The sequence below is a fragment of the Panthera leo genome, chromosome E1, assembly GCF_018350215.1.
Source record: "Panthera leo isolate Ple1 chromosome E1, P.leo_Ple1_pat1.1, whole genome shotgun sequence".
Classification (NCBI taxonomy): Eukaryota; Metazoa; Chordata; class Mammalia; order Carnivora; family Felidae; genus Panthera; species Panthera leo.
The window spans coordinates 40,365,196-40,393,184 of record NC_056692.1 but is presented as its reverse complement, the minus strand read 5'-3'; the positions used below and the strand labels follow the sequence as shown (position 1 = coordinate 40,393,184).

Here is a 27,989-nt window from a genome sequence, read left to right as displayed (position 1 = left end):
CTCCTACGCACAGGAACCGTCCCTGGGCCACCGGCCCGGCACGGAGACCACCGTGGACCTCCGGAGGCGGGAGGCCTCTCTGGCCCCAAGCGGAGCCTCTCGATGGTAGACGGGCCCGAGGGAGCCCCTCTGGGCGCAACGCCGCCGAGCTGCTCGATGCTCCAGCCGGAAGTGCTCTTCACCGCCTGCCTCCCACCCGCCTCTTTGGTCCCGGCGGTAAGATGGCGGCTGCCGCGGAGTGCGATGTGGTAATGGCGGCGACCGAGCCAGAGCTGCTCGACGACGAGGAAGCAAAGAGGTAACCGGGTAGCAGGGTAGTGTAAGGGGCGAGCTTCAGCTCCGTGGCCCCGGGAAACCCGTCCCTTCCGTGATGCAGCCCGTGTTGAGGCGACGCCCCGCCCTCCGCGACCCCCCCCCCCCCCCATCTGAGATAAGTCCGGATGGACCCCCTGAAGGGGCGCTCCCGGAGGTCGGCCCTCCCCTCCTGCTTCCGCCTGGCTGGAGAGCTGAGGCACGGCCTGGTTCTCCAAGCAGGGAGGAATGTCGCCCTTAGTGTAGAGGCCGGGTCTCGGAGGGGACCTCAGAGGTCTGTTGTGGGGTGGGGGAGGCTGCGCGGCGACGATGACGACTTCCTTACATCGCCCCCGACCCCCGCCTGCTCTTGTTAACTTCTGTGCATTGTTGTCTGTCAGCATTTTGCATCTCCGAAGCCCGTGTTGTCCTCACCCCCTCTCCTCAGTAATGTATCCCAGCGACCACGAGCCTAGGTCCGAGAGTGTCTCCATTATTGACCTGGTGCCCCCTCCCCGTACCCCAGAAATCGGAGATGAGAGAGAAAGAAGGAAGAGTGAGGGGTTTGTCTCATGCTCTACACGTCAAACTCCGGCCCTTCCGTCCTTCCGGAGTAAGATCCTCATTCTTCCCAGGACTGTTCATTCTTAAGTTAAGCAGCAGAGAGGAAGGCAACTGCTTGGGCGCTGTTGGCACCGCTGGGCCGCCGCAGTGGCTCGAGATTGCCAGTCTGGACTAGCCAAGGGAGCTGCTGAGTGAGTGGTTTTCGAGAACACTCTGGATTCTGGCTACAGCTAAGGCAGGTTATTGGAACACAGTTGTGGGTAGTCATACTTGTCCTAATCCTGAAGGAGAATTAACGAAATGGTTCTGGAAGCGCGGGGCCCTTTCCTTATCAACTGCAGATTAATTTACTACAGTGCCCTCAGTCTCCTTCCCTTGCCTTTCTTATCTTTGTACCAAACCCTGTCTGTATGGCTTCATTCTGGCTGCATGAGATCTGAAACCAGGGTTCTGAGGATTTATTATCCAAGTTAAAATACGGGGAGGTACTCAGGGTGGCAGAATGAATAGTTATCAAGCTTCAGGGTAGTTTACTGCAGCCTGTGTCTCAAGGTCTGTTGAGAACTGAGAGGCTTGACACAGTGTTGTAGTAAGTCCTTGGGACGATCAGAGAAGGCAGGACGCCAGAGTCTAGTCTCTTTCTCTTCTTGGTTTTGAGTTTTCACAGCGTACCTATTTCTCAGGTGTTGAGGATTAAGCATCATTAAGGAACTACACAACGGGAAACAACCGCCCCCTCCCCCTCCCCCTCCCGTACATACCGAGCTTACGTTAATTGCAAGGATTTACTTTACTTGGGATTATGAAGAATTCAGTGGGTTTTTTTTTTGTTTTTGTTTTTGTTTTTTTTTTTTGGTGCTATAGAGACTTGGGCTATGTGTAGTAATTTGAAAAAAACCTTCTCTTACATAATATAGATCTCTGATGTAGGGACTGTCCCTAATTTGGGTTTTACTTCACAGCCCTCTATCTGAAGCAGGTCCTTTTCCTTAAAAAACAGAAACAAAAACAAAACAAAAACAACACACAGCCTTAGAGGATATTCTAACATAAAATTATAGCAAATGAACCTGAAGATACATTAAGAAACACAAAATGGGTGATGCTGTAATGTGACCACATCACACAAAAACGTGGTATTTGGTAGAAGAGGTGTCAATGTAGGTTAACTCTGCCTTATTACATGGAATTTAAGATGTCATCGATTGTAAAACGCACAGTTGTTTTATCTGCCACTAAGAAAAGATACATCCTTGCTAAATAGACCTCCATGTTACACATATTTATATAGCTCTCTTTTAGATACGGCTAAAAATGGATATTTATTATATATCACTTATGTGAGCCAATCAAAAGGAAAGTATAGTGAAATTAAAAAAAAAGTACAGTTTGACTTTCTGCCATATAAGGCATCCTTGGAGAGTAAGTAAGCACTGGAATCTAAAGAAAAAACCATGTTATGTATGGTTTTCCAATGCTGAAAATGGAGTGATGATGTAGAAGTTTTGGAGGAAGGTGGTTTTACATTTTTCATGTGTCCTGGAATCCTGTGTACCCATAGCAGAAGGCAGGGATAGTAACATCCCTTACAGATGCCCTTTACTATCTGGCTTGGTTAGTCATTTGGCCAAGTTTGTGTCTCTTATTACAGTCCTACTACCAGTTCACTTGGGGACACCGGAGTTGATGGGTCTCTTGGGTTGTTTTTGTGAAGTCCAGCAAGGAATCCTTCCTTCTGTGCATCTTGGTTCAAGGCTTGCTGCTGCTGCTAAATTGTTATGGTCCCACAGCGGCAAAACGAGAGGAGCTTTCAAGACTTGGGGCCTCATGGTTGCAGCATTTTAAAGGGCTACATGTTTTATTTCATTAATTTTAGTGTCTCTAGAGAGAAAAGAAATGTACTTCAATTTTTTTTGCTTGTCACTCTGACAGAGTTCTTTTTCCTCCATAGCAGCTGAGAGGCTAAAATAAAAGATGTATTAGTTGGCATCCAAAATAGATCAGCGTTCTGAACATGAAGATTATTTATTTCTCTTGGCCCACCAAAACAGATAAAGCTACTTGGGGAGCCAAAGAGCTAAATTTCAGAGGTTTTACAATTCAGCTAATTTAATTTAATTTCAAGCCTTACATTTTCCTGGGAAGATGCTGATTACTTTATGTAATGTATGAATACCGGTCTTGAATGAAGGCTGTCTGGTCACATTTCCTGGGCTGGGGAGGTCACCGTAGGTAGTCTTTATTATGGTAATATCGAAGGATTTCAAGTCGTTCCTCCACAGAGGAAACACTTCTGTATCTCAGCATATATTAGGCATGACTGGACAGTAGGGTCTAAAAGAAAACAGAAGCCATAGATTTAGAAGACAGAACATCCTTTTCTGATTCTTTGATAATCTTTTCCATATATGTGTGAATGCACGCAAGAACATTAGGTCCCTTCTTAGTATCCAGGTATTGTAAGCTCTGTAGAGTTTGCTTTTTATTTCTCTTCCTATTGCTGCTGGGAAGCACTGAACCCTGAATCCATATCCCAGGGTCTGCAGTAGGTGCTATTTATTTTACTACAGATTCCTGGCACATTTTGGTGTTTGTGGCCATAGCCGAAGAGCTTGTAGCGTTCGTTGTCTTCCCCAGCTCTTCTTCCTCACTTTGTTTTAAATTCTTAGACATTTATCTCTCTAAACTTTGTCTTCAAGGTCATGAAATGAAGCTAGACGTTTCAGTAAGCCTGCAAGCTGAATGGGATATTATCTTTGACCTTAAACCCAAATCAGTGAAAACACTGTTTGCAGCCTTCATTTTCATTTTGGTATACTCTAAGTGCGGGGTCAGTGGTGAAGAAATGAGAGGTGGGACAAATAAGTCATGGTTAAGGAATGGATAAACCTAGGAATACAGAATCCCAAACCAGCAAATGAATTGAATCTGATTTTAACAAGTGGCAAAATTGTTAAATCAGGGGCACGTGGCTGGCTCAGTGTCACTTTTGATCTCAGGGTCGAGTTCAAGCCCCACATTGGGTATAGAGATTACTTAAAAATAAAATCTTTAAAAAAATTGTTAAGTCATAACTAGAGCAAAGGTAGAGCACAGAGGAAGAGTCTCTCTGTCCTTGCTTTAATTCAGGTCCACGTACTAACCAGAACCAGATACCAACCAAATTGAGCCAAGTTGAATGGCAGTTGCTCTAGTGTCTAGTCCATTCCAACGACCAGAACTCTGATTGGCTTAAAACCCAGGCTTTTTGAACATTCTAGCCAATCAGGGATGAGTGTAGCCATTGAAGCTAGTATTTTAAAAGTTTTTAAAAGCTGAGTACTGGGCACTTGCCTTTGCTTTTTTTCTCTAGGACTTTAGAAGATTGGAGAACAATGGTCAGCGGCTGCCTAGGTGCCTTGTGGTCTGATGCACAGTCCCTCTGAGAGCCCATTTCTCCCTTACTCCACTAATGTTTGGTCCCTTTTCTTCAGTGCTGAGTGATGTGGAAGTTACTTAGAGGTCATTCCAGGTATTCTTTTAAACTGTCTGAATTTCAGCAGTAAGACCGGATTCATCGTGCAAATTATCTCAGTGTTTATTCATTTTATTGGATTGACAATTTGTTTTCTTCCCCATCCAGATCAAAATAACAGTTCCTCTGTTTTATCCCACCATTGGCAGGGGGATGAATGTTTGAAGCTTTTGAGAATGAAAATATGAGGGGGAATATTCGACTTTCAAAGTCTAATTCTGACACCTAATATTCTGGTGTTGTGTGACTTAAAGTTTTTGTGGGGAAGCTAGATTGTCAGATCAACAAAGTGTTAACCATTTCTTCTGATTCTATTGTTAGCCTTTGGGGGAGGGGTGTATGAGGCAAGCAGCATTTTCTCTTGTTTTTGGTCTGTCCTGAGTTTTTCCTCTGGCAGTTGGAGATAGTCATCCTCCTGTTAAAATAAGGAACCAAGAGAACTCTGGAAGCAACATACCAGTTGACAACCTAGACTCCCCACTCTGGTTTTCATCTCTACCCACTCACTCCCCCCCTCCCCCCAAGAAAAAAACCTCAGCAGCTTTTTTCTTAATTATAGTTCCTAAGTTCTAGATTTTTGTTGTGTACTAATGTCCCCTTGAGGGAAATAGTGGGTCTCACAGAATGGGGAACCAAGGGATAGAAAATGGTGGGTTTGGGAGTGTGTTATGAAAACAAGCCTCTGGCTATTGCTGAAAGACCAATGCCATGTGGACTCAAGAGTGGCTTCTGAGAAGCTTGTTTCCCCAGGTCTCCTCTTCCCCGGAGTAAAGAAGATTAGGTAGATGCCACAGATTGTGATACCTCCCATTTAAGGAACTAGCATGAATGTACTACGGTTGAGTCAGCTATTTCATATGACTATCTTTTCTGCCTGCATTAATGGGATTTCCGTCTGGATGGATCCATTAGTTGGTTGCCTTTCCCGCCCCCCCCCACTGAATAAGACATTGCCAACTCCATGGTGTTGCCTGGTGTCCTTCCCTGCTTGAGCAGTAGAGAGTGCTACTGCCTTGTGTAGCCTGTATCTGTGACTCCACTTGGTGCCTCTTGGTCCCTTCTGGTTCTGCCCCTGTTGAGGCTTCCCCCTGAATGTCCAGAAAGAGAACACTTTGAACTGGTATGTTGTTAATGAGTTTTCTTCATCTCGATCTCCTCTCTTTTAGGAGAAGGCTGGGTATTTTAATTGTGCTTTAAAGTGAAAGCAGAAGCTGTTTATTCTAAAGCAAATTGGGTAAAGGATGCTGGGTAGCCCACTTTTACCAACTGGTAGCCATTGGACTGCCCACCTTCTGTTTTCGCTGGACCATTATGAAGCCTTTATTCACACTCAGCATATAGCACTTGCATTTAGCAAGCACTGAATCTGTGGAATTGTTCCAAGTCATATGTGGCTTCCACCTATAAAACTTGTCGCTTCATCCCTAGACTAGTTACAAAAGAAAGAACAGTTTACTCATTTGGTGAGATGGAATAAAAGTAAGGCTCCTGGGCTCTTTTTACTTTATTGTCGTGGAGGTCAGAGAGAGTACAGCATGAAACAGGCCCATGACATGTCTTCGGGGACAAGAGGTCTTGGTCTGTGGGAAGGAGGAAGGAATTTCTACTCTGAGACTGGCCAAGATCCCGTAAATTCTAAAGGGTGGAGGACATTTCTAGATCAACGGGCAACTAGTAAACTTGACTGAAAAAAAGAAATGGGTGCAACAATCACAGGGTGAAGGTGACATTTTGGAATTAGTAATTATAATAAGATTGCATAAAGGTTGATTTATGGGCAATATAAAGTATTGTTAGTAGATATCTTTTTTTTTTTTTTTTAATGTTTATTTATTTTGAAATAGAGTGCAAGTCGGGGAGTGGCAGAGACTGAGGGAGACAGAGAATCCGAAGCAGGTTCCAGGCTCCAAGCTGTTAACGCAGAGCCTGATACAGACTCAAACCCACCAACTGTGAGGTCATGACCTGAGCACAAGTCAGATGTTTAACCAGACTGAGCCACCCAGGCGCCCCTAGTAGATATCTTTTTTTTAAGATTCTTTCTGCCAATAAAATAGTCTCCAAAATCAAAGGCCCTGAAACACTCCTTTGCTCTAACAAAAATCATCTTGTCCTGAGTTGTAATTTTAGCATTTAGATGTTTCTTCCACATTAAGAGTAGCAGAATATGTCAAGAAAATGCAAAAAAAAGAGGAGCAAAAAAAAAAAAAAAAAGATTCAAGCTTCTGCATTTCTTTTGATTTAAACTATTATAAATGGTTTTTGGAGAACTGAATGTTATTAAAAGTATATTATTGTAGCCAAATACTTGAAATAGATAAAAGCAGTCTGGTATGTTTTTGTCATACAAAAATCAGATTAGTGTTTCCTAGGTTGCAAATATTACAGAATAGTGACCTATGTTAGTCTGTATTTTTCATGCACTGAGGTAATTAAATCTTAAAATGATACGGTACAAGTGATGAAGCATCTCATTCCTCCTTTAATAATTCACAAATACTGAAACATGAAACAGTTCCAAAGAGAGCCAAGTCATGGAGGATGTTTTAAAAACTGCCACCCAGTGAATCCTGCATTAATGAAAGCGGATGAGTAAAATTCTCTGCATAACTCTTTCATTGCTAAAAGACAGACTAGTTTGCCTAAGGCAAAGATCTTGTTTAAGTGTTCAAGTTGGAATATTTAGAGAGAAAATGAAGATTTTTGTAGAGCATCTAATTGGGGTCATGTCGCAATGTCAGCTGCAGTGTTTTAAGGTATGTTTAATTTAGCTGAGCTGTAAATGTGCAAAGTTGACTGGTGATTGTAAGCCCTAGTTGTCTGACTTGATCACATAATGCTGAGCCCTACTAAGACCTGTGTGATACCAAATGATTCCCTTGGCCTTTTGTTGGAGTAATTAGCATCTGTGATGCTAAATTGGGAGAGAGAGTATAACTGCATGATCAGAGGACACACAGATTTTTCACACATGTGTAGTGTAGAAGAGCAGGTTATGAGGCTGCAGTTTGCTGAAGTTTGATGAAGTTATTTCCAAAAAATAAATACATTTTAAAAAAGCAAAGCAGACTAAGAGCAGAATGTAGTCTGCTTATCTGTATGTTTGAGAGAAGGCCTGCCGGCCCTCTGGTGCGATCCTGTTGTTTGGGACCCTCCCTATAACCTCCAAAGAGGATAGAGAGTTTTGAAAATCTTTCAGTGGCTCTTTTCACAGGAATTTGTTGCTGGCTGTTAAAGAGAAAGGACTGGTTTGGTGGAGGCTAGAGTCTTTCTTTCCCTGTGTCTCCTGGTGAGTCAGAGTGGCAAAGCTTATTCTGCTTAGAGATTGGGTGGGAAACTAGATAAATTAGTTTTAATCTAAAAACCTTGATGCCAGCTGACAGGATCTAGTGGGCAAGAAACACCAGACTGTTGGAGTTAGGGAATGTGTGCAGCTGCCTTGGATGCCTCTCCGGCTCTTCCTCTACCGAAGGACATGTGATAGTATCACCATAACCACTTCAGGAGGCCAGGATCTTCCTTGGAAATGCTTTGAAAATCTGAAAAAGCACTAGAGATACAGTGTGGCTATTAATAGCTCCATCAGGTCAGTTAGGGCCAAGTCTATATTTTGATGTGATATTATATTTCAAGGTTTGATCTGAATTCCGTTTTGTGGCCTTAGAAAATAATTGGTAGCTTAATTAGTCCCTTTTGGAATCCTTTCCTCTTTTTGGTTAGTCCAGGTGAGCCTAATTAATCCTAATTCTTCTTTCTCAGTGCCCATGTGTTTTGGTAGGTACGTGTTGTAACCTCACTTTGTTACCCATCGACTCTGGCAGCGAGCGGTGTGACAGATACCAGTGCCAGATTGCCCTCAATTCCGGTGTTAACCAGCTCTTCTCCTTCTTTTCCAGTCCCACGCCTTTGACATCTCATCCTTCAGTCCCTTTGCTGTAAGGGCAACTTGAACAAGCTTCAGCCCTTTCTCAGACTCCCAGGGCAGGACTTGAATGGATTTGACCCTGGAATTGTTCCTGATGCAGCCTTGTTCAGTTCTTACTGCTGCCATGCTGGATTCCAAAGATCCACTTTTTCCTCGACTGGTCTCACAGGGTCAGGCCCATTGGTTAAAGCTTGTCGCGTACTTGGTGGGGAGGTTCAAAATGGAGGAGGGACTCCACTTTGGGAGTTGGACCTGGAGGCAAAAAATAAGCCTTCAGCCTAAAAGCACTAAGTGCCCATTGTTTAGGCAGCTGTTAATCAACCATGTTTCTATGAAAATAAGTCCTTTTCATGAGGCAATTGTGTGGGAATAGCTAATTCTGGCCTGATGCTGTGCAGTGTGAGGTTAAAAACATGGTAACTTGTCACAACACAATTCTTCTTGTTCTTTCTGCTGTGGGCTGACTCTACATTACTCGCTTTGTTTGCTCTAGAATGGAATCTACTCACCATTTACTAAAATGAAATGCATTTCTTGGGGGAGGCAAAGTCCAGTTCACTAGGTCTTGCATCTTAAAGAGAAAGGAGCCCTGCTCTCTGTGACTAATTGTTAGGAATGTCATTTAGCTTGTTTAGATCCAGATTGTAGTCCTGGAGTTGGATTTTACATGCTGTGGCTATTTTATGTCTTAGTTTGAAGAAATTCACGCTCGTTGCCCATGTCTTGTTCCTAGCAAGACAGATTAATTTTTAAAGTCTTAGTTAGGCAATAGATAGAGATGAGCATTAGAGAGAAAGCTAAGCGTAGTAGATAGCTCAGTGCACAGGCTTTGAAATCTGACAGGTGTGGCTCCACATCCTGACCTTGGGCCAGTTTTTAACCTCTACCCCTTATTTTACTCCTATGAGAAATGGGAATAATGTGAAACACCTGATGGGAAGATAACATATGGAAAGTACCAGACTTCAGTAATTAATACTGACTTCCCACAGAAATCATCCTTTGCCTTTTTACTAAAAGCCAGTGCTGAACTTCCTTGTATCCATGGGTGTTAGTGTTTCAGGAAAGAAAGAGCACCTTTCTGTAGCTCTGCAGATTGCTTCACCTTTGACTAACAAGCTTTATACTGCTGATAGTGTCTGTTCACGTGCCTGGATGCCTTTGGCTTTCCTCTAGGATTTGCGTATTCTTAGCCACTAGCCTAAAAGAGGAGGCTAGATCTTTTCAGGTACATCTTCAGTGTTTGCTTTGAATTTACCACTTCACGTCTTCACAGTGGTTTGACTCAGCTTCTGGCATCCAGGGTTGGGGAAACCCTTTCTTCAGATCTCTTGGCATGTCTGCTCTTAAAAAATAGGCTCCTCATAGTTTTTATAGTGCCTTGCTTAATTTATAGAGTTACAGGATGGTGTCTGCCATGTAGAAAGGTTGCAGTTGGTCCTGTAAATCTTGCAGCTGGGGGATCTTTCTTGAGGACTTAATAACAGATGGCCTCTTTACAGCATTGTGACAGTTGGTGTAATAAAATTATTCAAACAGATTCATGTCCATCACAGTTTAAATCTGTCAGCATTTGTAGATCATTCCCATTTTGTTTCTCCTTTCTTCTGGCAGCCTTTTCATGTTAGTAGGGCTTGCCAGAACAGTGATGGAGAAGAATAGAAAGGGAGAGGGCCTCAATCTAAAAGGAGAGCAGCTTTGCTACTTTGTAGTTTAAAATATGTAAATAAAAAAATCACAAATCTTCCCAATGCTGATGTCTGTAGAATCAAGCTGTAAACTCCCATACCATCACCAAAGTTAACTAGGTACTTTTGTCCTTGCTTCCCTTGAACTGCGTTCTCTTGTGTGTGTGTAGAGGACAGAAAAAGAAACAGATTCTTCCTTATAGCAAAAATGCTCAGATATTTAGTTATATTGCAGTAATCATTTTGGTAAAGAATTATCTTTGTCACTCAAAGATAATTGAGTCATTAGAATGATTTGGGGTATCTTTGATAGAGGTTAGTAGTTCTTTTGAAACATTGTTGGTCATGTCCTAATTCTAGTTCCTTGGTCTGGAGTAGAATTCTCACATAACATTGTTCCTTTTGGAAAGAACAATTTGTCTAATGGTACAGCTTCAAAAAATGGATCTTGGAGTAGGGCAAAAATTCTGATACTACCCACTTGGTGGTTATACAAGGTACAGTAGGAACGGTATAGGGGGCAGTAAGAACCCACCCAGATGTGATAGGCAGAGTGTCAGTAGATGGGTACTTCTCAAAGCATATCCCCGGCAGGCTGTACCTCGTATGTCCCTGTTACCCACGTTCTTGGTCTCTGCTGTCACTCAACTCCGTCCTCCATCTTAAACATCAATATGCTCTGCTTTTAACTCCTTTGCCACCTGCTTTTGCTCTGCTTGTCCTTTCAGTGACAAATGCATGAGCCAGTTTTCAAGAGAACAGATCATTAGAACTCTAAAGATGTGACCCATTTCACATTAAGAAGTCATTGCCCCAGAATGGAATGATCTGTAACTGATTTTTTATGGTTGCTAAAGAGGCAGAAGTTGTGGCACAGTGGAAAGGAAATAAATAGAACAGTTCTGGGGCTCCTGGCTGGCTCTGTTGGAGGAACATGCAACTCTTGATCTCGGGATCACGAATTCAGGCTCCATGTTGGGTGTAGAGATTACTTAGGTAGATAGATAGATAGATAGATAGATAGATAGATAGATAGATAGATAAACTTTAAAAAATTTTTTAGTTTCTGTGAGAGGATGTCTAAATTTGCCTGTTGTATGGGGTGTGACTGTAGGCCAGAATAGTGAGGAAAGGCAGGCAACACAAGAGAGGTTTTCTTCATTTAGTTTAAACGTATCTGACCAAAAAAAGCCCCCCCAAAAAACAGCATCGAACAAATCTATAAATTCCTTCAAGTATCGCACTAACTTTCAGCTCAATATGCCCAGAGCTGTAGACCAAAGATTGCTCCCATGAGATTACAGAGGTTATTCCCTGTGTAAAATAACGTGCCCTTCTTTCTCTTTCCTTTTCAGGGAAGCAGAGTCTTTCAAGGAACAAGGAAATGCATACTATGCCAAGAAAGATTACAATGAAGCTTATAACTATTATACAAAAGCCATAGGTGAGAAGGACCTACTGCCTATGCTGAAAGATAAATTTGCTGAATACCATTATAAGTAGCCCCTCTCGAAGAAGTAGCCTTTGGCGTAGTGGGTTCATAACTGTTATGAACTCTTTTGGACTTAATGGCATGTGAACTCTTTTGGACTTAATGGCTTCATGAGGGATGACGCTTTCTAGCTCAAATGGGTAGTTTAAAGGCAATTCCAGAAATTCTAGATCTAATGGCAAAAAGATAACCGCCTAAATGCATCTCAGCCATTTCCAGTTCATTTAACTATCTTAGAAAATGGCCCTTGTAGATATTATCAAGCCTTAACTACTTTCGTGCTCAATTTGCCAGCATATTTTAATCCCATGTCAGCATGTTTCTCACCTAACTTGCTTACAGGTTCTCTACCCCTAATTCAACAAATGCAAATTCATTTTCATGTCTTATTACATAAAATACAATTCATTAAGAAGATGAATATGCTGACATCTCCCATCTTTATCCTGAAAAGATAGAGCACTTTAAAGCTAAGTGTAAATTATTTTTAAGCAACTTCCTTTTTCATTGGTTGCACCATTGCTGCTGTCCATTTGCATAAGTAGTCAAAAATTTGGCCATGGCCTTTTAAACAGAGTATGTCAGCATTCCTGTTAGAGTTTGATTGCCTTAATACAGTTCTGAGGGAGATGGCCCCGCAGTTTTTGAGGCAGTGACTTGGCTAAGCTGTATTTTACTTTCTTCTGCCCTTCCTGTAGATATGTGTCCTAAAAATGCTAGCTATTATGGGAATCGAGCAGCCACCTTGATGATGCTTGGAAAGTTCCGGGAAGCTCTTGGAGATGCACAGCAGTCCGTGAGGTTGGATGACAGTTTCGTCCGGGTACGTGATGTGACCACTTGGCTGGGGCAGTGGGGCAGCAGTTGGGGGGGATTGACTGGGGAGAAATGGTTGGGGAAGGATCAGCTGGGGAGGACCGGTTGTTTCAATTAAATTCTCTGTCCTAGAGCTTCTCAGTCTAGACACTGTAGACATTTGGGACCAGATCATTCTTTGTCATGGGGGGCTATCCTGTGCATTATATGATGTTTAGCAACATCCCTGGCCCTTAACCACTGGGTATAAGTAGCACCCCCCCACCCCCACCCTGGCCCCAGTGGTGACAACCAAAAATGTCTCTAACATTGCTAACCATCTAACCATGCCATGGAGGGCAGAATCTCCCTTGGTAAGAACCACTGCTCTGGCCATTTTCATCCCATGTCGGTTTTCTGTGGGTGTTTCTTGCTGCTGTTGATTGCTTTTTGCTTGGCCAATCATGCTCCTTTTCTTCCCTCTTTCTGTTTCTTCTAGGGACATCTACGAGAGGGTAAATGCCACCTATCTCTAGGGAATGCCATGGCGGCATGTCGTAGTTTCCAGAGAGCCCTAGAACTGGATCACAAAAATGCTCAGGCACAACAGGAGGTATGGTTCTGATCTTGTGTGTATGGAAAAAGACAATGTGGTATAGTGACCTGAAAGTCAGAACTGAGAGCTGGAAAAAAAGAACTGAGCTAGTTTCACTCCTGCCACCGGCCACACCTGGCTAACTGTAGGCAGTCTCATAGTCAGTCTGAGGCTTGATTTTTGTGTATGTAGACAGTTTTGAGTATGATTTATAGGTTTAGGAATCTGTGAAAATTGGAGGGTTTCTGAGACTCCTGGGGGGTGGGCAGATGCTGTAAGGAACTGATGTGAATGAAGTTGAAGAATCTGAGTAAGTTCAAATCCTGATTAAATTGGTAGCAGCTAAAACATGTTTTAGTTCCGTTTCCATATATACCCTGTTTACCTCTGGTTGCATTTTAGTGAGAATCTGGAAACTTCTGCTCGACCTCTGACAATGCCTTGCCCTTGTTTTATATCTTTCAAGGCATGATTCTTGTATTCTTGACTTTAAGTTCAAACTGAGGGTGCAGGTTGGGCTTTACCCTTTTAGCTGCATCTTCACCAACTTGATTTGTAAAGTCTCTGGTTCTGATTTTCTTGAACTAATAATTCATCAAAGCCTTAATTTTTGTGTTTGTTGAACCTATAACTTCATTAAAACTTTCCTTATCTGATTTTCTGGTATAGTTCAAGAATGCTAATGCAGTCATAGAATATGAGAAAATAGCAGAAACGGATTTTGAGAAGCGGGATTTTCGGAAGGTAAAGTATAACTATGGGGAGATCTCACCTACCCTTTGTCACAAGGTTTCGTGTGTGCGTGCGTGCGTGTGTGTGTGTGTGTGGGTGTGTATGTGTGTGTGGTATAGTACACAAGATCCGGAATAATAAGTTACCACTTTATTTTGACTTTTTTTTCTTTTTTTTTTTTCTCTCTCTTTTAAAGACTGTTTTTTTAAGAGCAGTTTTAGGTTCATGGCAAAATTGAGAGGAAGGTAAAAAGAGTTCTCCTATGCCCTCTACCCCCCCTCCCCACATACATAGCCTCCCCCATTATCAACATTCCCCCACCAGAGGTACGTTTGTTACAGTCACATTTTTGACAGTTGTGAATAGAGCTGCTCTGAACATCTGTGTGCAGGTTTTTGTGTGGGCATAAGTTTTCACCCCTTTTGGGTAAATACTAAGAAGTGCAGTTGCTGGATCGTATGGTAGAAGTATGTTAAGTTTGCAAGAAACCACCCAAATGGCTGTACCATTTTGTATTCCCGCCAGCAATGAGTGAGAGTTCCTGTTGCTCCACATCATCACCAGCATCTAAAAATTTTTTGGGCCAAGGTACTTATTTTCTTAATAATATTTGGCTTTATGATGAAAAGCAGTAATAGTTTACTTGAGTTTGTTCCTGGTTTTGATATAAGATGGTAGCCTAAAAGTGTGCTGCTAATAGAGGAAACACTGGTTGGAATTAAATATTATGTTTGGATAATCCATTTTTATTTAAACAATGGGAGCTAGCTCTAACTCTTGCTTTATGTGAACTGGATGCAGCTGTAACTAAAAAGGAGAGGCTCCTTTTAGATTCTTGAACAGTGTATGTAACCTGTCATCAGTACCATTTTGATATTAGGCTTTTTTGCTTTTTAAGTTTTTATTTAGAGAGAAAGCGTGAGTGGGGGAGAGGCAGAGAGAAAGACTCCCTAGCAGGCTCCGCACTGTCAGCGCAGAGCCCAGTGTGGGGTTCAAACCCACGAATTGTGAGACCATGACCTGAGCCAAAGCTGGACGGTTCACCGACTGAGCCACCCAGGGGCCCCATTGCTGTTAGGCCTTTCTATGAAAACCCACTAGTCTCCTTTATGGGGCCGTGTGACAGTCCCATGAAAATTAACGTGCCAAAAAGATTGCCCTGTCTGAAAACATGCGAAGGGTATAAAAGTTTGAGATATCTTTCTAGATCTTGTGTGTAGTGGTTATGCCTCATCTGTATAGTTCTGAATTCTCTTCTTTAGATGATATTTTGACGTAGCTTTCATTAGTTTCACAAGGGACGGTGAATGGCTCCCAAAAAAGTTAAAAACCACTGATCAGGATCAGTTTTCAGGATCACTTAAAAGAGGTTTGTATTGGATCGGTTGAGTGGTCGACCCTTGATTTTGGCTCAGGTCATGACCTCATGGTTGGTTTGAGCCCTGAGTCAGACTCTGTGCTGGCATTGTAGAGCTTGCTTAGGATTCTCTCTCTCCCTCTCTCTCTCTCCCTCCCCTGCTTGTGCTCATGCTCTTTCTCAAAAATATAAAATAAACTTTAAAAATTAAAAAAAAAAAGTTTGTATCATCCAGGGAACATGTGAGAATTTGCTCAGTGCTTTCTGTAAAAGGGACTCAATAAATGTTTGATAAAAGGATACAGTTAAGAATTATTCATAAGTCAAAAACTGTGCAGGTCTTTTATTTGGTAATAAGTATTTCTGATTAGCTTATGCAGAGTCCCAGCATTAACTTATCAGCATCCCTCTTCTGTCCATTGGTTTTAATAACCACAGTGTCTTTGTAATAACTACAGTGATTCATAAGTTTTTTTGTTGTGTGTGTGTGTGTAGTTGGAAAGCGATTCTGCCTTCTGTCATGTTTTCTGAGGTTTACATAGGCAAAAGCTTTGTCTCAAAAGGCAATCTTTTGAGTTTCTTTTCTCTCTTGCCCACTCTGGAGCCAGAATCCCCAGTTTGTGACAGAATCCTCTGTTTGTGACATCCCAGCCCCCCACTGTAGCTCATGGTGATGTCACAAATGAAGAATTATGATCCTGGCAGGGGAAGCAGATGAACTTGGAAGAAACAAAGATCTTCTTTGCCTGCAGCTGTCCCTGGTCGTGGGGAGATGGGGGTGGGAAGTGAGGCACTGAGCTTCAGCTCACACTCCACTGACCCGATGGGCAGAACCATCTCCGCACAGAGCGTTGCAAAGGCGGCAGGGTGTGGCTGCTTACATTTGACTGCTTCACCTCCCCCCCAATTATTTTTCTGTCGAAGGGAGAAAAAGTCAGCACCATGACTCTACTCTACATCATATCTAAAACTTCATACAGTCCTGGGACTTCCAGGATAGTAACCTGTGCCCTGAAAGAGAGGCGCCCCACCACTGCTCTGAACCCTGCAAGGAGTCTTCCCAGTGGAGCAGAGCAGCTCGTGGGGTTTCCCTATTTCCACATATTTTCAAATTAAAATTTTTGAATAGGTGCCATTCATTGTTAAAAGAAGTGGAAACAGATACTCAGTGATAGGTATTCCCCCCGAACTTGATTTCCATCTGCCTAGTTCTCACCCACTAAAGTAACCACTGTTCTTGTTTCTTCTGTTCCCTTCCAGTTCAGTTGTACACATATAAGCAAAGAGAAGCATAGATTTCTAATTTTTTTTTTTTTTTGCATGAGAGGAAGGAAATAATGCTGTATACTGTTCTATACCTTGTTTTGTTTCCCCCCTCCCCCACTTAGTAGACCTTGAAGTCTTTATTAATATATGGAGAACGTCTTTATTGTATTTTAGAGGCATGTAGTATCCCATTATATGAATGTCTAACCAGTTGCCTGTTTGCTGGAATTAGTCCTATTTCTGCTTCTGAGTTTTCAGACTTCATCTCTTCCTGATCCCCAGGGCCAGATTCTGAGAGGAAATGGGTGTCCCTTAATTCCACATTTCTCCTTTGGGTCATTTATTACTGGACAAGAAGGTGATTCAGCAAGGATCTCCCAGGAATAGCAGCTAACCCAAAACTGAAAGCTCAGAGAACAAACTTCTGAAAAGAGAAAAAGGGTGAGGGCGGGGGGCACCAATTTCTGCTCAGGTCATGATCTCACAGTCCGTGAGTTCGAGCCTCGCTTCGGGCTCTGTGCTGACAGCTCAGAACCTGGAGCCTGCTTCGGATTCTGTGTCTCCCCTCCCTGCGCCTCCCCTGCTTGCGCTCTCTGTCTCAGAAATAAACAAACATTAAAAAGAAAACGGGGAGGCACCTGGGTGGCTCAGTTGGTTGAGCGTCCAACTTTGGCTCGGGTCCTGATTTCTTGGTTTGTGACTTTGAGCCCCACGTTGGGCTCTGTGCTGACAGCTCAGAGCCTGGAGCCTGCTTCAGATTCTGTGTCTCCCTCTCTCTTTGTTCCTCCCCTGCTCATGCTCTGTCTCTCTCAAAAATAAAGTTTAAAAAAATTTTTTAAAGAGAAAATGGGAATACATGGAGAGTCTTTATCAAGCTGAAAGACTGAAGTAATCCCATCCACGTGCGTGTGTGAGAGAGAAAGAAACTTGCCTTTTAGTTTGTGTAGCAACATGTTGGGTACAGTACTCTGATTAAGTCTATTAGGACCATTTAAAATGCGCCATTTTATTGGTATATTCTGTACTAAGATAGAAGTGGAAGGGTGGCCACCAGGGTACTTAGTGAGACATGAGGCTCATGGCACAGGGAGGAAGGAACTGTGAGCCATTCTGATCATACAAGGAGTAATGAGTCTACATCAGGTTATTTGGGGTATCCTTGTCTTACATAATAGGCTAAACATGGTGAGTTAGGCAGAGTAGCAAATGAGTCTACATTAGCAGAATGTGATTCTGACCACAGTCACTGGATATGATTCAGTGTGGAGGCAGCTTAGCATGGTGATTACAGTTACAGGCTCTGGAGTCTCAGTGTGAGACCCAATCCTGTTTCTGTCACTTACTAGCTTTGTTGACCTTGAACACATTACTTTATTTCTGCGTTTTCATTTAGTTTCTCATTAACAAAATAAGGAATTTCATGAAATTACTGTATAAAATTGTGAGCATTAAGTGGGTCAGTATATAAAGTACTTAATGTTTGCTGTCATCATTATCATTTGGATCACCTGCTCTCCTTGTTTCAGTGGTTTAATCAAATGACTTAGATATGTTCCTAAACTCTGATATCACTTTCCTTTGAATCTGTTTGTTGCCTGTGGCCAAACTAAAATGAAGATGTTTCTATAGAGTCCAGAATGAAGAGAGTTATTTGCTTTCCTTCTCCCCATAGGTTGTTTTCTGCATGGACCGTGCCCTAGAATTTGCCCCTGCCTGCCATCGCTTCAAAATCCTCAAAGCAGAATGTTTAGCAATGCTAGGTCGTTATCCGGAAGCACAGTCTGTGGCCAGGTATGAAGTCGGGCCAGTTTGGCCTTGACGCACCAGATACCACTGGACAGGTGCCGTCTGGCAGCTCTCTACAGCAGGAGCTACCATATGTCCTGTAGGTAGGCCAGCTTGGGCTGATCAGTCCTTTGCAGGTCATATGGTCTCTGTTGCAACTGTTCACCTCTGCCACTATAGTGCAGACGTGGCCATCGATGATAGATAAGTGGATGATGTGGGTAGGTTTCAGTACAATTTTATTACATAAACAGTAGCAGGGAGGATTTGGTCCTGTGGGCTGTAATTTACCAACCACTGTTCTAATAAAGACTGAGATGCATGAAGTGTATTAGAGATAAATATAGGTGGTTTATTTGGGGAAGGTATTGGGATCTGTCTACCTTTGGATACTTCCATACTAGACACATGGTCAGGAGAAAAACTGGCTATAGTAATCACAAATGTTAGCGATGGTGGAGAGATCCAAACCACAGCTGAGCATGTCCCTTTACGGCTATTGCAGTGACATTCTACGAATGGATTCTACCAACGCAGATGCTCTGTACGTACGAGGTCTTTGCCTTTATTATGAAGATTGTATTGAGAAGGCGGTTCAGTTTTTTGTACAGGCTCTCAGGATGGCTCCTGACCATGAGAAGGCCTGCGTGGCTTGCAGAGTAAGTTCTAGGCCCCACATCTGAGTAGGAAAGAAAGCTTCCTTTTTGAGCCTTTAAGAAAGTCACAAATAGAAGATTCTAGGACCACGTGAAATGTGACCATGCTGGACATGCTTTTTCCACCTTGCCAGGATGCTTGGTCCTTTCCTTAGAAATTATTTCAGAACTACTTTTATTTGCCTAAAGGCAGATGTGATCATATATGATCCTCCTAATACTAGGCATGTGTTTTTTTTTTTCTTCCCTCGGTAAAGAAAAAATAGTAATGCTTATTCTGGGAAGTGGAGGTAAACCCCGGGTGACACAGGTCTCATTGGTATTCTCTTGTAAATCTTGGTTTCCCCTGTCCACTCCGTAGGAAGCACCAGTGAACAGCAAATAGCCTAGGTGGTGGGGTTGGAGGGGAGGGGGATAAGGATCTGTAAGATGCTAAACAACAGGGATCTGAGAAATTGAAAATAGACTCGGGCCTCTCTGTACGGTGGTCTGAGATTTCCTGGATGTGAACTAACCTCCCTTTGCTTTTCCCTGTAGAATGCCAAAGCACTTAAAGCAAAGAAAGAAGATGGGAATAAAGCATTTAAAGAAGGAAATTACAAGCTAGCCTATGAACTGTACACAGAAGCCCTGGGGATAGACCCTAACAATATAAAAACAAATGCTAAACTCTACTGTAATCGGGGTACGGTTAATTCCAAGGTAAGCACTCGGTCTGGGTCTTGGGGCCTATGGAGATATGTTTAAGGGGCATCAGAGAGGTCTTGGGGAGTCTGCTTAATAAGGACAAGCCACACGAAAGGAGAATAGTGGTTTTGGTTGAGATCTCAGCTTGTTAGGAACTTCCTTTTGAGAAGCAAGCTTTTACCTTTTTCCTAGAATTTCAGGGCACTTGAGGGACAGCTGGGAAGGATATTCCTATCTGGTCTTCCTCAAGATCCCTTCCTTCCACTAAGGGAATGGCTAGAGGCTTTGGGATAATTTTTTAAGCAAATATTGTTGCTGCTTTTTGCCAAAGCGAGTGATTGTGGCTTCCTCGGGAGTGATTTGGAGGAAATTAGAGTATGAAGCAGGCTTAGTTTTTTTTGTCCAGCATGCTCAGCTGAAAATGGTCTGAGCGCCCACTGCAGTGCTGCATACCATGAGAAACCAGAGCAAGCTCTTGCTCTTGTAGCGTTCCAGTGGTCAGAAATCAGTGATTCTTACTTCTGTAGTTAGCCTTTTGGAGAGTGGAGGGCAGGAACCACCCTTAAGTATTTCCATGTCGTGTTTGGGCACCACCCTGGAATGGCAGAGGTGGCTTATCCTTGCCCATAAGTGTGCCTGGCTTCCATCCCTTAGAAGAGAAACCAGTTTTGAAGCCAGTGTCCGTAGCCCTCTGAGATACTGGAGCGCTTTCTCAGTGACCAGAAATGAGTGTGACAGGGGCCTGGTATGACTGATCCTCTTAGAATTGTGAAGCCGTGCTCACAGCTTCTGGGCTCCCTCGGTCACCGAAGGTGTGAAGTATGACTGCTCTCTCTCTCCTGAAGCTTAGGAAACTAGATGGTGCAATAGAAGACTGCACAAATGCAGTGAAGCTCGATGACACTTATATAAAAGCCTACTTGAGAAGAGCTCAGTGGTAAGTGGTGCTGGAGGGTGAGGGGAAGAGGGAGTTGCTGCCGGCCTGCCAGGGGGATTGCGTTATGGATGCTGAAGCAGCCCCAGGGATGTTGTGAGGTCATTTGGTCCTTCCCCCTGCCTCTAGGTGGGATTGTTCCAGCCCTAGACTCTCTTTATAGACCTCCAGCCGAGGAGATTGCACAGCTCCCTCAGTCTCCCATGCCTGTGTCTTACGCCCCTCACGGTCAGTAAGTTTCCTCTGATGCCTGACCCAAATTCCTTTTGTTAAAGTTTAAATCCATTTCCTTTGGAGATTGTATTTTGTATTGTACACTTTTGCTCTAACTTGGCACAGTGCTTGGCACACAGTAGGTGCTCACTCAATAAATGTTTTGTCGAATGAATGTATGTTGCTTCAAAGAGGAAGACAGAGACAGTTGAGAGTTCTGCTTCTCCTGTTTGTTCCGGGTTACAGAAGACAGAAAGGAGTTTAAGCTGGCTCAGCCTCCCAGCAGTATAAGGAAACCCTTTTTGAAATACCTCTGTGACTTGGAGACTTATGAGCCAGGATGTGCCTGCCTAGATCTAGTGCCCGGATTCACCTTCAGAATCGGGGTGCTCCCCAGCTTACATGTCCTTCTTACTCTTGGACCCACCAGACTCTTTTCTGCAGACAGGAACCTTAGCAAGGGCTAGGAGAGACCTCCCCCAAATCCATTTCTTCTTATTTCAGATTATTTCCCACACAGAGAAGAACAATTCTATCTTAAAATTCCAGAAGGAAGACCTATTTGTTGTATACTCATTCTCCAGCATTCGTTCGTTCCGTTCCTTGTCCTGAAATGTCACATCCAAAGAAGTGGTGCTGCTACTGATGCCTGATGAGCCCTTCATTCTTCAAGCTCCTCAGTCTCATTGGTGCAGGGTGTGGCCTGCCTCCCTTTTAGTTTTCCCAAAATGATCCACTTTTTTTGAAAGCAGGAAAAGTGTTCCTGTATGTGGTGCTTTTTTTTTTTTCCAAGTGGATTTCTAAGTAGATGAGTAAGTCTATCAAACAGAAACGTACACAGAATTGTATTATAGATCCTGAAACTAGCTGTCTATCATCTCATGTTTGCAAACTGCTGGCAGGCAAACATGGAAGCTTTGGAAGACAGCAGGCACCCTATGATCCAGCTAAAGACTAATGTTAACAGATCCAGAATGCTATGTGCACGTTTACTGTGATGTTATCTGAAAGAGCAAACAAGGAGAATCCCCTAAGTGTCTAGCGGGGCGGGGGTGGCTATATATATGACACTGTGTCAACTCAGTGGATACTCTGCTGTGTTTGAACAGAGAATGGGGAGAGAATATTCTTGATTTGTTAGCAAGATAAAGGGGTGGACAATTCTATCTTGATATGTGTTCAATAAAGAAAAATCAAATGGCTTTAACAGACAACTGACAGCTTATCTTTGTGGTAGAAACAGAACTGTCCTCTGAGTGGCTCTGCCTTTGAGATCCCACCACGGGGCACAGCGTGCACTTTGGGGCACAGTTGGCCAAGAACTTGGCAAACAGTCCCCTCAAGCAGCTGGGACTGACATGAAGTAGTGGAGATTAGTTCAGGCCAAACCCTTACCAGAGTCCTGACTGCTACCTCAACTTATCCCTAAAGACGGGGAGATGCCGGATTTCTGCTACATCTCCCATCATGCATTGCAGTTTCCCATTTTCCCTAAAGCTCTACTTCTCTGCATTTTCTTCAACTTAAAAAAAATACTTTTTAAAAAATAGATGTATAGTTTTCATACAGTGTTGTAATGTTTCAGGTGTATGACAATAGAAAAAAAATTTAAATGGAAAGATGTCCTTGAATTTAAAAAACACATTAAGTAAAAATGTAAATCATTGTAATACAAGCTTGTTTAATACATTCCAAAAGGGCATTGAAAGTTCATTAAGGTTATTTATCTGACAGATCATTCTACACCTGGGACCATCAGCTTATATTACTCTTCATGCTGTAAATGGGTTCTCTGAGCTCCTGGTAACATTTGTGCCCAGTGTCCACAGGGCACTGGTTTTTGTCACCATTGTTTAATTAAAATTGTAAATCAAGATGTTGCCAGAAAATCAGAGATGCCTAAGAAGTTGGGCTCTGTCTTGTCAGCCACATCAGCAGCACCCCTCTGCTCTGGCCTCTAAGCCCACCGGGGCTCTGATGTTTGCAAAGATGGGATGTGTGGTGGCAGTGTAGTAAACTTGGTCTTTGTTGGGCAGCAGCTAGCTGTGCCGCACAGTCACTCCTGCTGCCCAGCCGATGGGGTCTGTCTCTGGAACTCCTACACAGTCTGTTTAATCGGTAGGCCAGTCTTGGCACCAGTGATCTCATCGGGACATGGAAAATGCCACTTTGCTTCTGTGGAAAAGAAGGTCTTAACAGGTCTGGCAATCAGCCTTTCTTTTTTTTTTTTTTTTTCAACGTTTTTTATTTATTTTGGGGACAGAGAGAGACAGAGCATGAACGGGGGAGGGGCAGAGAGAGAGGGAGACACAGAATCGGAAACAGGCTCCAGGCTCCGAGCCATCAGCCCAGAGCCTGACGCGGGGCTCGAACTCATGGACCGCGAGATCGTGACCTGGCTGAAGCCGGACGCTTAACCGACTGCGCCACCCAGGCGCCCCTGGCAATCAGCCTTTCAAGTTAGATTCCGCCCATCTTGGGGCAGCCCCCCCTCCCCTTTCTTCTACACTCCTGAAATAAAAGCAAGCCTGCGTTTAGAGTCTCCTTTTTCTCTCACTTACCTCCATCTCTCAGATTGATTAGTCTTAGTGGAGGCATTTGCCAGCAGCCACCATCTTGAACTTGATCCTTCTAGTGGCTCACTAATCCCACTTGTACTCTGGATTGGAGCTGGCCCTGCATGTTTATGGCACTGCAGGTTTCAAAGCTTTTCCATATTCACCGCTCTCACTTCATGATCTTTTTCTCTTGCATTTTAATCCCAAGTAATCAGTCAAGTAGGAGCCTTCACATTGCCTTGTCCTGTGGCAATCCAGATGCCTTTTGGTGGCTCTGAAATCAGAAGGAACTTTCTCCCCTTAGTTGCTTTCTGCTCAAAGCAGAGTATCACTTTGCTGGTTGGGTGCAAGTGGCATGAGACCTGTCTCTTTTTACTTGAGGAACTGGTAGTTAATTTTTTCTCACAGCTAGCTTAAGGATTCCTGTTTCATGAAGCATCTCAACCGAAAGTGTGTGTCTCTTGCTTGAGCCGTGCCTCTTCTCCCAGAGTGATACTGAAGGTGATTGCTGTTTATGTTGATGGACCGCCCTGTATTTCCTTTTCAGTTACATGGACACAGAACAGTATGAGGAAGCAGTGCGGGACTATGAAAAAGTGTATCAGACGGAGAAAACAAAAGGTAAAGGTGTTTGAGAGCCTGTTTCTCAGGGAAATGTGAGGTCTTACTCATAGGCCCTACAACTGGACATAGTAGTTTGATTCACGGATCAGGGACATACCTGGGGCTTATTTGATCACCAGCCAGGAAGAAATTAACAGAGACCCCAAGTGCAGGACAACGCACTTATTTTCTGGCCCTATATCCTGTCGCTTTTACTTCCTTTTATGTGTAATGAGGCTGATGTGCAGAACTGAAGTATGAGTAGATTTGTTTTTAATCTTCAGAAAGAAAACACCATAAAAGCACCTGGTATGTATGGTTAACAAGGCTTCTGACTGCAAGGCATCTGGGTTAGTAAGGGAAACCAGAGTCACATTTGTCCATTGACTCTAGATGTCTCCTTCCAGAACACAAACAGCTCCTAAAAAATGCACAGCTGGAACTGAAGAAGAGTAAGAGGAAAGATTACTACAAAATTCTGGGAGTGGACAAGAATGCCTCTGAGGATGAGATCAAAAAAGCTTACCGGAAACGGGCCTTGATGCACCATCCAGGTAGAGTGGGTGTGGGGAGGGGACTTGGTGGGAAGAACGAACCAGGACTCAGTCCAGAAAGTTCCCAGCTCTTGGGGCGCCTGGGTGGCTTAGTTGATGGGGCATCTGACTCTTGATTTCGGCTTAGGTCGTGATCTTGCGGTTCATGGAATTGAGCCCCGCCTCAAGCTCCAGTCTGACAGCACGGAGCCTGCTTAGGATTCTCTCTCTCCCCCCTCTGCCTCTACCCTGTGCTCACCTGCTCTCTCTTTCCCCCTCTCTCTCCCTTTTTCTCTGAAAATAAGTAAACTTTTAAAAGGAAGAAAGTTTCTGGCCCTTCAGCGGATAGGTAATAAGGTGTTGCTAAGTTCCATACCCTCCAAATTTTGGAAGTACCACATTCTAAAATTGGACATAAAGTGGTCTTTCTCTTCAACTTTTATTTTCTTGTGACCCTGAGTTCTTCCTATACTCCTCCCTTTAGATCGGCACAGTGGAGCCAGTGCCGAAGTTCAGAAGGAGGAGGAGAAAAAGTTCAAGGAAGTTGGAGAAGCTTTTACCATCCTCTCTGATCCCAAAAAAAAGACTCGCTATGACAGTGGACAGGACCTGGATGAGGAGGGCATGAATATGGGCGGTGAGTTGGTTGGGGCAGCCTGGGACGAACCTGACCAGTGTGGATCTTTAGAATTTTTCTTAAGACACTCCAACGGAGAGTCTATCTAGTAGCTAGTGATGCATAGTGATTTGTAAGGCACACCCTAGATAAATACCTGTAACGTGTGAGGCACTGTGATGGGTGCTGGAAATAACAAAGGTGAATCAAACAGGTTCCCTGTGCTCCGAGAACCCAGTCTAGGGCTTTGCAAACTGGCCCACAAGCCACTTCTGACCTCTGACCCCTGGATGTGAAATCCCAACAAGTACAGTCAAATGTAGTGGGTGCCCAGGGTGCAGAGGACATAAGCACTAGCAAGGGAAGGCTTGGAAGTGCAGAAATAATACCGTTGGGGAGCTGTAAGGGGCTGAATGTAGAAGAATAGAGGGTGTTTGAGGCAGGGGGTGCTAAGGCATGAAGCCCCAGAGTAGCTGGATCCCCCTGCAGGGGCTAGAGTAGGCAATATGGGTTTTTTTCCTGTTGGTTAGAAGTTCCCCCCACTGTTGAAGGATCCTAAGTAGGGGAACTATGAACCAGAGTTAGGTGGCAGAATATTTGTGGTGGCGGTGAGGAGAGGCGCTTTGGTGCGGTGAAGGGGGAGAGAATCGGAGGGCACAGTGGGAGGGCAGGGCTTGATTCATGTCTGTGTTGGAAGAGGGGAAGGATGAACTTGAGTGGCTTTGGACGGCTGACTGGATGGAGCCATTACCTGAGCTAGGGGGCCCGAGATGAGCAGGAAGAGGCAAGGAAGAATTTGCATCTGGATACAATGTGCCTGCTGGATCAACTGATGGAGATGCGTCCTCCGTGGACTTTAGCAACGGAGGCGCGGGTAGGGGCAGCAGACCTGCTGTGGCCTGGTGATGAGGGCACAGTACTGGAGTCAGGCAGGAGTTGGAATGTTCAGTTCTATTGCCTTCACTGGCCACGTGATCTTGAGCAAGTTACTTGAGCTCCTGCCTGGTTTTGTTGAGTATAAACTGGGTATGATGTAAGGCATGCAGAGTACCGAGCACCACGACTGGCACCTAGTAGGTGCTTCATAAGCCATGGCGCTTTTTTTCTGGCATTTAGTCTAGACAGCATGGAATCAAATGAATACAATAAATCTTAGAACTTACTCTTCCATTTAGTGTTGTTAGCACTGAAGTGATAGATTTTAGCCTTTTCAGTAGCAGCCCAGCATTATAGAGAGACAGTGTGAGGAAAGTCTTATGTAAGTGCAAATGGCATCCCACTTGTTGTGAAGAAGATCCAGCAAAGTAGGTGGAGGTGAAGAAAGCTTTCCTTCAGGTTTGCGCTGGGAAGAAGAAGGGAACATGTCCCAGGAGTGGGATTAGGCATGGGGGGTGGGGATACGTGTGCCCACCCCCATCAATGACTTTAGGGAAAGGAGGTGAGGGGTGTGTCTGGGAAAGCTTGGGGGCCCATCTGCCATGTCATCCTAAGTTCCTTTTCAGACAGGTCTAACTTGTTCACCTTTTGCCCCTTCCGTTTCTCATTTTGCTGCACAGATTTTGACGCCAACAATATCTTCAAGGCATTCTTTGGCGGTCCTGGGGGCTTCAGCTTTGAAGGTGGGTATGCCCGCTGCTCTTGGGAGCTTCCAGATCACAGGCCCATAATGCAGCTCCCCGCTATGGGAGAGTCAGGGGGGCCCTTAAGTAGAGGCGACAGAACCCCCATCCAGCAGGGTACCGATCCACACAGGTGCTGCTGAGGATGGTGGTAGGGAAGTTCCTGGGTGTACCATGCCTCGGGACCATTGGTGCCCCACCTCTGCAGGGCCAGGGAGGCATTCACGCGGTCTAGTACCAGGGCCTCTCCAAGAGTGAAGGTTAGAAGCTGCACAGACAGCTGCTCACCTGCTCCCCTTATACCCCCAGGCCCAGGCTTGTTGATTGACTTGGCAGCTTTTCTGTTTGAATTTGAAGCAGCCCTTGAAGACTTTCCCGTCATCAGAGCAAAGTCATCTTCCCACACAGAGCCAACTAACAAGCCCTTCTTTTCCCTTACAGCATCTGGTCCAGGGAATTTCTTTTTTCAATTTGGCTAAGGAGAGGAAACCATCCAGAACCCAGAAAGTGGAGACTTGCTCAGTGTAACCTTGAACGTGGGCACAGTTCACCTCCTCCCTTCATCTCATCTCCCCATCCTTAGAGCAGTTTCGTTTTCTTAGTTGGATGCCCTGTGTCTGTGTGAGTGGGGGGAAGGAGAGGGAGCCAGCGCCGAAGACTGCGGGGAGGGGAGGGAGGCGGGGGGTGGACAGGGAGGCAGCTTGTGAATTTTTGTTTTACTGTTTAACTTTATTAAAAAAGAAAAAAAAATTAAGAGAATAAAATGTTTTGACCCTTTCTGGCACTTTGCTCTGGCAGCTGCTTTGTGTCACTCCAGACCCGGTGGGCCAGAGCTGAGCCCCCAGCACGGAGCTGGTGCTGGCATGGATTTCAGGCTCAGCAAGCTGCCTCACAGGGGATGTGGGCACCTAGGGCCTGATGGCAAGGGGATGCTGGCCGCCTCTCCCAAACCTGTTGAGCCATGTGAGTACCCAGCAGGCCCTGAGTATGTTGTTGGGCCCAGCCTGATGTCAGTCATGGGGAAGTTGAGTTCAGAGAACGGGTTTATTTGATGTAAGGGCCACCACAAATCACCAGAGGCTGTGTGTGTCCAGAGCTCACATGGAATGTGGCTGGGCTGACCCAGACCCCCTTGCTGTCCTATTGCCAGTGTAGGCTAAGGGAGCTGGGGACCAGGACAAAATCCTGGCCTCCCTGACCCCCAGGCCCATTCCAGGTGGGACGTGCAGCTCCTGGGGCACAGACGTTAAACTCACACGCTTAGAGACAGCATTCTTAGCATGTATTCCTCACTTTCTCCACTGGTGTCCCTTTCTGTGTGGGAGGCAAACTGGGGAAGGAAATAGTGGTCAGGGTCCTGCTATCCGGGTCAAGTTTAGTGTTTGTTGCAAGTAATCTTTCTAGGAGTTCCAGGCAGAGACACTTGAGACTTTGGCTGAAGCTTAGACTTTTGGCGCTTCGGTAGTAGCGATGGCTGGGGAAAGACTGTGGACCAAACAGGTAACTTACATTTCTCTTCCTTCTGAGCCCCTGCCCCTTTCCAGTCTTCCCGCTTTGTCGCCAAGG

The 27,989-nt window shown here is 44.4% G+C and overlaps 1 protein-coding gene across 3 annotated transcripts; it reads left to right on the top strand.

Annotated features, from left to right (window-relative positions):
• The first annotated feature begins 27 nt into the window (after positions 1-27).
• DNAJC7 (DnaJ heat shock protein family (Hsp40) member C7) lies at positions 28-27,107 on the top strand. Of its 3 annotated transcripts, none has more exons than XM_042915197.1 (14): positions 28-298; positions 11,338-11,426; positions 12,173-12,297; positions 12,769-12,882; positions 13,534-13,608; positions 17,892-18,010; positions 18,510-18,663; positions 19,198-19,362; positions 20,193-20,284; positions 23,600-23,673; positions 24,063-24,209; positions 24,673-24,825; positions 26,361-26,423; positions 26,865-27,107. In XM_042915197.1, exons 1-14 carry the CDS (start codon positions 222-224, stop codon positions 26,900-26,902), a joined length of 1,485 nt encoding a protein of 494 aa, XP_042771131.1. In that variant the 5' UTR covers positions 28-221; the 3' UTR covers positions 26,903-27,107. The 3 variants fall into 3 exon arrangements, with proteins under 3 accessions (XP_042771131.1, XP_042771132.1, XP_042771133.1); XM_042915198.1 differs by lacking the exon at positions 28-298 and adding an exon at positions 4,208-4,366; XM_042915199.1 differs by lacking the exon at positions 28-298 and adding an exon at positions 8,320-8,464.
• Positions 27,108-27,989: the final 882 nt, after the last annotated feature.